This window comes from Protopterus annectens, chromosome 8.part0, assembly GCF_019279795.1.
Source record: "Protopterus annectens isolate FY-2018-M chromosome 8.part0, PAN1.0, whole genome shotgun sequence".
Taxonomy (NCBI): domain Eukaryota; kingdom Metazoa; phylum Chordata; order Ceratodontiformes; family Protopteridae; genus Protopterus; species Protopterus annectens.
This window is the reverse complement of record NC_056741.1, coordinates 1,190,692,262-1,190,704,537: the sequence shown is the minus strand read 5'-3', so window position 1 is coordinate 1,190,704,537 and position 12,276 is coordinate 1,190,692,262. Positions and strand designations below refer to the sequence as shown.

The 12,276-nt window shown below is 41.9% G+C and overlaps 1 protein-coding gene across 3 annotated transcripts in view; it reads left to right on the top strand.

The window, feature by feature from the left end:
• The window catches only part of BCAM (basal cell adhesion molecule (Lutheran blood group)), a 500,114-nt gene that overhangs the window by 474,492 nt on the left and 13,346 nt on the right, over nucleotides 1-12,276 (top strand). For 2 of the 3 annotated variants that reach the window (XM_044080674.1, XM_044080676.1), the window contains one exon: nucleotides 8,083-8,103. The exons of the other annotated variant lie outside the window; for it this stretch is intronic. In XM_044080674.1, coding sequence (XP_043936609.1) covers nucleotides 8,083-8,103 — 21 coding nt within the window. The remainder of the gene's footprint in view (nucleotides 1-8,082; nucleotides 8,104-12,276) is intronic. 3 annotated transcript variants of the gene reach the window in all.

Genomic DNA, 12,276 nt, shown 5'->3' with positions numbered 1-12,276 from the left:
AAATCTGAACAACTGCTGGTAGCATTTGCTGCAGGAGCAGAGGGGAAGGCTATTTCAAAACAAACCATTTCTAAATGGATAAGCCATTGTATTAATTTCTGCTATAAGCACCATGGAAAACCTATCCCCCCAGGGGATCAGATCTCATTCCACCAGGGCTGCATCTACTTCTACAGCCTTTCTCAGAGTTGTTCCTACCAGGGATATTCTAGAAGCTGCTACCTGGAGTTCAATTCATACTTTCACCAAGCATTATCACTTACCAATTTTCTCTAAATCCAGTGCTGGCTTTGCCACTGCTGTTTTGCAGGGCCTTATAGCTGGCCCTAATGCTGCATAAATCCATCCTCCCAACCATAGCTTTGGGAATCTTCCCAAATGTAATGATTGCAACAGTGAAACACGAAGAACATAGTACAGTTGTGTACACTTACCATAAATGTAGATGTCTGAGTGTATTCACTGTTGCAGTCCTGGTTACCCTCCCTCCAGCCCCCTGTTTTTCTCTTACTATATCTCTATTTTCTTTTACTATGCTTAAAAGTCTTTTTTGGTGTACTTGCTTTTGTTTGGAGGTATATTTTGGTGTTTTTAATTACATATATATTTTGCTCCCCATTTGGGGGGCACCTGACATCTGGGGCAAGAAAAACTGATGTAATGGCATCGGCTGAATGTTTTTTTACCCCTGATGACCTGACATCATGGAAGAAGGGACAGCAACCGACACAGGACCCAAGACTTTGTTAATCAGGCTGACTGAGGGCAACCTGCCAGCAGATTACCCAAATGTAATGACTGCAACAGTGAATACACTCGAACATCTACATTTATGATAAGTGTACACAACTGTACTTTTTCCGTGCTTTGATGCACTGAGATTAAAGTTCATGGTTGGTAGAGAAAATGCAAGTTTAAAAGTCTTTACAAAAAAAGCAAAGTCTTAAAATATACACTGATGGAGAGAAACATTTGCTCAGTAGTTTTTGCACAATATGCCATGGTGCGCAGTCAAGTTTGTTTTTTTCTTATCAGCAAATCACTTAAAATATATGTAAGAATCAAAATGTTTATTAATAGCATGTCAGATGCTTTGTTTAAATCTTGGCAGATCCTGACTGCAAACCATTTTCTGGATTACTATTACATTTGCCACCTATGACCTTCATTATGTGAAGCCATGCTCCACTAACTTCTCAAAATAAAAAATCCTATTCTTCAAAAATGATTCTATGATAAACTGGCAGGTTGATGACTTCATTTAGCCTCCTTTTTGATGTTCATCGTGCATACAGCTGCAGTCATAACAGATGGGTTATCCTGCCGTCAGGCAGGTCCTCGGTCGGCCGAATTCCAAAGTCTAGGTCCGGCATCGGTTGTCGTCGCTTCTTCCCTGACGTCAGTGCGGCAGGGGTATAAAAGAGGCAGCCGACACCATCTTCTTCAGTCTTTCTTGCCGCGCGGTGCCCGAAGCAGAAGCAGTTCGCAAGTGCCGGTCGGCCAGCTCCTGAGATTTACGAAAATATTTCAGCCGAAGTCTTCTTGAAAGCTAAGTACCCTGTTGGGGAAACTTTTCTTGCCTCAGACCGATGTCAGACAAAGTTAATAATTGCATTTCATGTGGGAAGCAAATACCGCATAAGGATTTTCACTCTTTCTGTATACCTTGCTTAGGCCCAGACCACAATGTCTCGGCCTGCCGTTTCTGTACTAGATTCAACAAACGCACTATTAAGCGCCGGGTGGAGTTCGCCCTTCACTATTTTGGTAAAAAATTTAATTATATTATGTCGTCGGATACTCCGACTCCAGTTTTGAGTAAAAGACGCAAAGACAAGGACCGACATTCGAGGTCCGCACCGACTACTGACACCACGCTAAGGACGACTACCGGTTCTATGGTTCTCAGCGAGGCGCCTACGCAGCCCTTGAGTACCGATGACACAACATTACCGGTGTCTTCAGTAACCGAGGTTGCAGGCTCCTTGGTCCCCCTTCCTACTACAGATACCGACGCCACTCTTGGCGGGGAAACTCAGAGTTTAGATAGGCCTGCCATTTCTCAAGGTGTCTTCAGGCCTTCCTCCTTCTATTAAAGCCTTCACTAAATCTAAAGCAGCCATGAAATCCAAAAAACAGGGACCTCAGACCCCCTCTCAAGGCCCCATGCCTAAAAAACAGATGCTCAAAATGGCTGAGGATTTGATTACTCTTATCAGGGGTTCTCAACCCCCCTCGGACAAAAGGCCCAGATTAGAGGAAGACTCCCCTTCCTCAGATCAAGCCTCTATTACCTCTTAACATTCTGAGGACCAGGATTATGCTTATTCTCCTTTCGAAGACTCTGATGGAGAGGAGTCTATTCCCTTGGTCCCCCCCCCCTGAGGACTACTCTTTTGGGGAAGCCCTACATACATTAAGGGAACACTTTCATTGGGAAGGCCAAGATTACTCAGATTCCAAGAAAAGGCTCAGGGATTTTCTCTTGCTCCCCCAGCATAGGCCTCTGGCTATCCCTCCTGTTTTAGATATATTGGATGATGTGTACACAGAAGCCAGCCTTAATCCAGAGATTCCTTACCCCCAGCTCCTGTTAAACCAGACAGGTATTACCGGGTTCCTGATTCACACCAGTTCCTATACAAAAGCCATACTGCTGACCCAGAAACTATTTTACAGGGTCCCAAGGGAATTAAGGCCTCTACTGCCAAAAACCCATTACCTTCAGAGAGAGATTCCAGAGCTTTAGAAAGGTGGGGGAGAAAGGTGTACAACTTGGCCACTTTAACCATGAGGGCATTAAACTGTCAGTTCCATATGTTAAAGTATCAACAGTTTTTGTTATCTCAGTTGAAAAGCAAAATGACACAACCAGAACAACCAGATTTAAAAGAGTTGCAGGATTTGTTGCATGGTGCAGAGCAAGTGGGTAAAAATACCTTGCAGTGTGGTTTTGATGCTTTAGAGGCCTCATGCAGAGCTGCTGTTACGGGGTCTGTTATACGTAGACATGCTTGGCTCAAAGAGCAAGCCTTACCAGATCATGTCAAAGCTAAATTATTAGATGCACCTCTTCAAAAAGATGTATTGCTTGGTGCTAAAGCTGAGGAGGTACTAAAGAAAATGGAGGAAAAAGCGAAATCAATGCAAACAGTGAAAGATTTTCTGCAGGTACAACCTCCACGTTTCAGCAGAAACTGGCCTTCAAAAAATTGGTCCTTTCCAGCCACGGACAGACCTCAAAGGGGTAGATACAGATGCCCAAGGGGTTGAGGGCAACCTCAAGGATCTTTCAGAGCCAGACAGTGGCAAGCACCAACCCCTAGAGGTGGAGAAGATAGATCACAGTTATTTAGAAAACAGACACAATTCTTCCCCCTTTACCTGCCAAGCAAAGCTTTAATGGCAGCACCTTTGGGCGGAAAACTGGCATTATTCTCAAAAAATTGGCATATTCTTACAAAAGACAAATGGATCCTGGACATTATAGACAAAGGCTACAAGTTTCACTTTCACACCCTTCCAAAAATGAGAGGCATGCCAAACCTGCCACAAAATCAAAGGGCAGAGGCACAAAAGCAAATTTCAGCTCTCATGGACATGAAAGCGATTCAAGAGGTACCTGCAAAAGAACAAGTTCAAGGGTTTTATTCCAGACTATTCCTGGTACCAAGGAAGGACAAAGAATGGAGACCTATCTTAGACCTATCCATCCTGAATACATATTTACAGGTACCAAAATTCAAGATGCTCACATTACAGCAGCTTCTTCCCATGCTGGGCAAGGAGTCTTGGCTGGTAACATTGGACCTCAAGGAGGCATACCTGCATGTCCCTATCAGACAAGATTGCAGAAGATACCTCAGATTTCTTGCAGGTTCAACCCATTATCAATTCTCTGCATTGCCCTTTGGCTTATCTACTGCACCCAGAGTGTTTATGAAATGCCTGGCATCAGTAATCGCCTTCTGCAGACTACAAGGAATACAAATCTACCCATATCTGGACGACTGCCTGATCCAAGTGGACAGCAAGGACATACTTCTGAAACACCTGGCGTTTGTAATAAAACTGTTGAACTTTCTGGGATACACAGTCAACAAAAAGAAATCAAAACTAATACCATCTCAGCAAATAATTTTCCTGGGTGCCAGCTTGAATACAACCACCCAGATGGCTTATCTCACGCCAGACAAACAAGGGCAACTGTTTCAATACTTCAGAAAAATGGCAACTTTCACCAGGCTGACTGCAAGGAAAGTCCTGCAGGCTCTGGGATTCATGGCATCTTGCATCCTACTAATCCCATGTGCAAAGCTGCATATGAGGAAACTTCAATGGTACCTAAAAAACATATGGTCTCAACACAGCCATAGCTTGGAAACAATTATACCACTCATTCCCTGCCTTCAGAAGGAATTCCTGTGGTGGGCTCAAGCATGCCAAAGAAACATAGGTCTCCCTTTCTGTGTACCTCAAGCAACTCAAATCATCACAACAGATGCCTCAGACTATGCATGGGGGGCACACATGACAGATCAGTGCATTCAGGGAAAATGGTCCCAAAAAGAGAAGCACCTACACATCGACCAAAAGGAAATGCTAGCCGTGCAAAATGCTATTATGGCCTTCAAAGAACTACTGCATCCAGGCCAGCTATTGATAAGGACAGACAACACCACAGTGATGTGGTACATAAACAAACAGGGGGGAACTCATTCATACCCCCTGTGCAGGCAAGCCATGACCCTCTGGAACACAGCACTGGAATTGAAAATTCAACTACAGGCACAATTCCTGCCAGGGAAGGAAAACACACTGGCAGACAGCCTAAGCAGAAATATGACAGATACACATGAATGGAAGTTGCATCCTCAAGTTTTCACAAAGATAACTCAGGCATTGGGACAGCCAGACATAGATCTCTTTGCTACCCACAGAAATTACCAGTTGAAAAAATTTTGTTCAAGGACCTATCATCCACAGGCCTGGAAAGTGGACGCACTTTCTTTCAATTGGACAACGTTGACAGTCTATGCAGTTCCGCCTCTTCCTCTGTTGCCCAAAGTTCTATTAAAGGCCAGAGCAGAGAGACCGAAAATGATTCTGATTGCTCCAGACTGGCCAAGACAACACTGGTATCCGCTCCTGAAGAGCCTGACACACTCCCCACCTTGGATCCTACCTCTAGTCCCTCTTCTGTTGACCAGCACAACTACAAAACTCTTCACAGCCATCTCAAAACCCTAAATCTAGCTGCATGGAGAATTCCTTGATTTCCCAACAGACCCTCCTCTCCAAGGAGGTGCAGGATGTCATCTTGGAGGCCAGAAGACCTTCTACTAGAAAAGCCTACTCAGCCAAATGGAAACGATTTTGTGCCTGAAATCAAGAAAAGGGCCAGAATCCTTGGATAATAAATTTACCTCAGATTTTACAGTACCTAGCTGAGTTATTAAATAGTGGACTTTCCTTCTCCTCCATCAAAATCCACGCTTCAGCCATTTCTGCACAATACAACACAGACCCTCCTTTATTCTCACATCCTCTCTTAAGACAGTTCCTCAGAGGGGCAAAGAATATAAAACCCCCAAGGAAACCACCAGTCCCTGCTTGGGACCTCAACTTCATATTGGAAAAGCTGACCCTTCCTCCCTTCCAGCCAGCTGCTTCATCAGAACTACAATACTTGTCATGAAAAACAGCCTTCCTTCTGGCTATCACCTCAGCACGCAGGGTTTTGGAGCTACAGGCCCTCATGGCTGTGCAACCTTTCATTTTCCATCAGGACAGAGTTTCCTTACGAACCAACCCTACCTTTATGCCAAAGGTAGTATCCAGTGTAGCTTTGAATCAGACTATCCACTTACCTACCTTTTATCCTAATCCACAAAACAAAAGGGAAAGACTACTGCATTCTTTGGACATTCACAGACAGCTTCGTTATTATTTGGACAGGACAAAGCCATTCAGGAAATCCGAGCAACTCTTTGTGTCCTATGCAACAGGTGCTCAAGGAAAGGCTATTTCCAAACAGACAATCTCAAAATGGATAGCCCACTGCATACGCTTTTGTTACTCATTCCATGGAAAAACTGTGCCTACAAGCATCAGATCCCACTCCACCAGGGCCATACCTACCTCTGCAGCTTTCCTCAGGGGGGTTCCTACCAAGGACATTTTGGAAGCAGCCACTTGGAGTTCAGTGCACACTTTCTCCAAGCACTGTCACCTTCCACTATACTCTAAATCTGGAGTGGGATTTGCCACAGCAGTCTTGCAGGGCATCCTTGCTCCACCTAGTTCCTCTAAGTGCCTGCCACCCCTACTTAGCTTTGGGATTCTTCCCATCTGTTATGACTGCAGCTGTATGCATGATGAACATAGTACAGTTTTGTACCTACCATAAATGTAGATGTTCGAGTGCTCATACAGCTGCAGTCCAGGTTGCCCCCCCTCCTTCCCCTCTTAGGACAGACCTTATCACAAACACCTTCTCATACAACCTATTTGAGGTATTCTTTTATGGTGTATTTGCTGGCAACCACTGTTTTATGATTATTCTATATTGCATGATTACATAAATTTATGTTTTGCCTTCCTTCTGGGGGCACCTGACATCTGGGGCAAGAAAAACTGAAGAAGATGGCGTTGGCTGCCTCTTTTATACCCCTGCTGCACTGACGTCAGGGAAGAAGCAACGACAACCGACGCCGGACCTAGACTTTGGAATTCGGCCGACCGAGGACCCGCCTGACGGCAGGATAACCCATCTGTTATGACTGCAGCTGTATGAGCACTCGAACATCTACATTTATGGTAGGTACAAAACTGTACTTTTCTCTTCTGGTGAAGGGTAGTCACATTTGCTCTGTTCTAGTTTTCTTGGTTTTTGTCCTCCATCCAGAAACATTGAAGAGTTTAGTTAAAGATGTAGCTATTTGTCCCATTAGCCCTACTGCATTATCTGCTTTAGTTTTTAAGTTTCATCAAGACAACTTCCCCAGAAAGAAAGGCTGAGATGAATCCGGTTTCCTAACCATGTCACTGAATTGTTGCAATAAACCTCCATTCACCTTTTCTATAACTAGAGTAGCTTTCAGTTACTAGCCCTGCTATTTCATCAACCGTTTCTGCTGAGTTCCAAGCTTGGTTTGAGAATATCTTCTTTTTAATTTGTCTGTTTTATGTATTTGCAAAATTATCTCCTTTTATGAGTAGATTTGCTATATTTTCTTCAGTCTTGCATTTTTCTTTTCTGACCACGTTTCATGCTTCTTTATGCCTCATTTGATACTGTGTGTTTTATTCCTCCTTTGTAGACTCTTAGCATTATATTTCTTTGATGCATTTGATAATGCTTACTTTGAAATAAAGAAACATACCTGTTTTTTTGATTGTTTGATTCACCCAAAATGGCGGTTTTGTATGTTAGCATTGTTCATCAACAGTGTAGTCATGTACGTTTTCTAGAGCTTTCTTAAAATAAAGCCCTTTTTATCTGAGTCTGCTCTTTTGATATCCGGTGTGCTCACATTAGTTTGGAGAGTTTTGTACAGCCTTCCTAAAACAGATTTCTTTTTAGCAGAGTCTGCTCTTTTGATAACCATAGCTTTCATATTTGCTTGGCATGATTTTGCAGTAAAGGTGATTGTAAGTCATACAGTCTGGGTTCTGCTGATCACAATTACTTACCTACCTGTACCCACATCTAGAGCTGACATCCGGTCTCTCTCTCTCTCAGTTTGAGAGTACAAAGTCCATAATTACTCCTTTGCAAGTAGGTATATGTTATCTATTTTTGAAACACATAGTACTTCTTTAAAGGTAAGGGACTTCAGTTCTTTTGAATCACTGTGATTCAAGGTTTGCTCTGAGCAACCTTTTAGATGCTTTAAGTGTTACAGAATCGGTAATACTATTCCAGGCTTTGTCTGTTCTTTTTAAGGTATTACATCTATAAGTTACAAAGATGTCTCTCTCTGGCATGCAGAATTTCAAGTATAGATGTATGTTTAAAACTGTTAAATGTCTCCTGACTGCTAACCTGTTCTGTTTCTCTCTTTTTGCTGCTGCCTTCAGTGGACCCGGTTCTTAAATCAGGTATGTGGCATGGTCCCTTGCTAAGATCTACGCAGCTGACCCATCTGAGACAGCAGGTTTTGGTTCAGTTCTATAGATAAATAAATAGTCATTCATTAAACTGAATGGCAATTGCTATCAATAAATAGACATAGGAAAAATAATCTTTATGAATTTAGGCTAGCTTTGTTACATACGAGAAGCACATTTCCTAGATTGAAACCTTATGAAAGTGACAGTCTCCCAGTTTGTGTGCGTTACAAAATGTATATTTGAGCATGCTAGTTCTCCAATACTGATGCAGCAGGAAGCATCCCATCTTCTAAAGATGCAGCGCTCCCGAACATGATTGTATAAAGCTGGTTGAGCAGAAGGACACAACCCCATGCATGGGGGTTGTGTGTGGCTCCTTCCATTAAATACAATACTGTCACTTCAGCTTTTGTATTTTCTACAGCAGATACTATTTCAATAAGTTTAGCTGGCAATAGGAACCACCAAACTGTCTTTTGAGCAGTACCAATAGCTCATCGTATAGTTCACTTACCTTTGATACTGGCTGTGGGTACATTTTTCCAGTACTGAACACTGTACTGCAGAATGAGGTGGTTGCCATCTGCCTGCTTTGATGGTAGCTGAGGTAGACATAGAAAGTCATGCAGTGCATCAAAAAAAGAAGGGAATTTCTCTGATATCCTTGCCAAATTTCTCCTTGTCAGTTTGAATATCACCTTAAATCTCCTCTGAAAATAGGCTATGCCTATTCGGAGTAATTTGATCAGCCAAAGTAAATAAGTCCATTTCATGAAATTTTAGAGAGCCCTGAGGGCCTTTGCCATTACCGTATGTGCCCTTTTAAGGGCAGAAAGGCATGGTCCCTACTGTAGTGTCATTACAATGTGCTCATTATTGCATCTTGTGTGTACCTGGAGAACTACAATAAAGGTCATATGTATCAGGGATGTGTCCGTCTTTCAAATTTATATACTTTTTTTTTGTTTGCAATCAAGAAAAGCTGACCAGACCCAACTGGAATTTATTCACTTTAAAACAAAGACAACTTTATGAAAATGTCGTAAGTAGATGAAAGACATCTGAGGTATATGTCTAGTGTGTCAGATTTCCTAAGGTGGCCTCTGTGTCGTTCCAACTTTAAGCTCCAGTCAAAGGTTTTATATCCACTGTGGCAAATATCAGCATCCACGTTCAATTAGTTTACACAAATATAAATAAAATAAGCCCAAGAAAGATTGTAAACAGTGATTTCCCCATCTCATTACCAGGAAGTCTGCAAATTCTAAAGCTGATACAGTGAGAGTTAAGCATGGTAAATTTCACTGTCTTAGCATCCTTCTCTTGTAAATTAGAGCAATCAATTTTAAAGGCCCTCAAACAGTATAGATGGTCTTAATAGGTCACAGTTGCAGTCATACCTTATTGGGATATCTGGCTTGATCTTTTATCATGGCAGGGCCAATATACAGCTGGTATACAGATGTGATCTGCCTGTATTAGGTTCATTTTTTTTCATACCGCATAAGTGTTCTCTTCGAGAAAGCAGTTTAGACTTCATTGTCAGTCCTAGTCTAAGATATGAGCGTTGAAGGATGAGGACCTTGCTGCTAACATGACATTTTTCATGTTTGAATATATGTATTGTATTTTGTACAGATAAGTGAACTGAGCAGATGACCAGTAACAGACGTCTATATACAGATGTGTAGGGTATGTCTGCTCCCAAAGTGTTAACAACTGTGCCTGTAAGTACAATATTCCATCAAGAACTTCCATGTTCAGCACATCTTTTCCTTTTTGCAAGAGCTTGTCAATGGTATCAAGGAAAAAATATTAAAAGAAAAAAAGGCAGGAAACACTCCAGGTGTACCAGGCAAAACAGGAGCTCAGCCGGTTAATGAAGTTATCCAGCATGTTTTTGGATTCACAGTAGCAGAGTGGCTCAGGCCTGCAAAATGCCTGTTACACCATCTTAGGAATGAGTTCTAACCCTAACCTTGCCCTTAAACCATTCTCTAGATTATACCTTAGAAAAACACTTTCCGAAACACTACTGCTATTTAGGCAAAATAAGTCATAGTGGTACAGATGAATTTAAGTTTAAAGATCAAAAAAGTAAAATGTTTCTTTTTCTGATCTTCTGTAGGCTTAGTGTATAGGGTTTCGGTAATGTGAATGTTCAAAAAGATTTTGCCAGTGTTTTGTATTTGACTTTTTTACCTCTTGAACATTCTTTGTACTATAATATATCATACACACACACACACACACACACACAGTTGCATTCCTTATCATATTCTGGTCAAGTCTCAACCCAGGATGTAGTTGAAGGTGATATATCCCAAGATGCAAGCAATATTCCTATTTCTGTCCGAGTCATATGTTCCACACCAATGATGTATCAGAAAGATTTGTGTACTTAAATATTCTCGTTCCTAACAGAGAATAATTACCTGTGTATGTGTCTCTGTGTGCATGTTTATGCGGGTCTGCTTTCAGTCACTGAAAACACATTTCACTGAATTTCAAACCACTCACACCAAATCGCTGAAAGCTCAAATCACAGAATCACAGTTCACTGAATGTAAGTACTGTTGGGCAGATAAAATGTATATGCCATTTTTCCCACTGTAGTGCAATCTTGCAGTTAGTATAAATAGTTAGGGGGGTGTGGGTGGCACAGGCTCCACACTGGGTGGTGTGTTGGGGGAGTGTAGCCCCCCACCTACTTTTGGTTTTATGTTGTTAGCTTTCAGTGAAGTGAAATGAAATTCATAAATATAAAAGCTAAGTAGGTGGTGGGCTATGCCCCCCATACCCCCCCAATGTGGGGGCTATGCCCCCCACACCCCCTAACTATATATATTAACTCCAAGATTGGAGTGGGGAAAAGAGCATATACGTTTTATTTGCCCAACAGTATTTACATTCAGTGAAATGTGATTCCCTGAAATGAGTTTTCAGTGATTTCAGCGACTTCTTGAGGGTGAATTGAAATTCAGTGAAATGTGTTTTCAGTGAATGAAAGTAGACCTGTTTATGCATATATGGGAGTGTGTGTTGTGAGTGCATCCTTCCCATCCTTACAACTTGTATGTACGAACTCCAGGATCACACAACATTGGGGAAAGTGCAAATTTCCACCACTTCCTCTGTGTCACAACCTTGCATACACAGATGCCAACAAAGTTTCTTAAGCTAGCAAAAGTAGCAGTCAGTATGTCAAACATTCAAAAAACTGACCTGCAACTATATATTCATGTGTGCACATGTGTATGTATGGGTGCAGAGCGGTTTGCCAAATGTACAGATATTTACACAGTCACAAACTGTTGCATGGTCTCTTAACTGGGTGCAGGGGTTATCAATCTGTGCAAGAGTGACTCTTGACTACTTTATGGAGTTTCCATTTTGGTCATAGTTGTGTGACCACAGAGTATAGTATGTATGGAGGTGAAACCCCTCACTATGTAAAACATGTTTAAGGTGTATTTTTTTAGTTGATTGTCCAGTCTCAAAAGGATGTTGTTTGATTCCGATTGAGATTGTTACTCTTCTGGTGATATACATTTTCAGCAGCGTTTAGTTAACATGTAGGTATCGACTGATTGTTTTTTCATGTAAGGGCACAATAAGATAAGAATAGCATTCTCTTTCTGTGTGTGTGTGTGTATTTTATATATATATATATATATATATATATATATATATATATATATATGGGTCTAGGACATTTTGCTGAAAATTCCATATATATGGTCCAAATTGCCGAAAATCCATTCTGCCAGAAATAGTACTGATAGTGTATCTGCCATTTTCCCCCACTATAGTGCGATCTCAGAGTGAGAATATTAAAGTAGGGTGGGTGTGTGTGTGTGGGGCACAGCCCCCCACAACAGGGGTGGGGGGGCATAGCCCCCACCTACTCGGGTTATAAACTACTTACTTACAATTTTAATAGGGACTGCTCAATATACAACAATACTAGACAATATTAAACTGTATTGAATGGGGGGCTATGCCCCCCACACCCCCTGTCATATATATACATGTTGTATCTTTCGGCTTTTCCCGGTTAGGGGTCGCCACAGTAGAACTCCGGTCTGCTAATGATTGGCAGCAGATTTTTACGTACCGAGTTGCCAGCCCTGACGTACAACTTTCAACGAAGGTACGCCC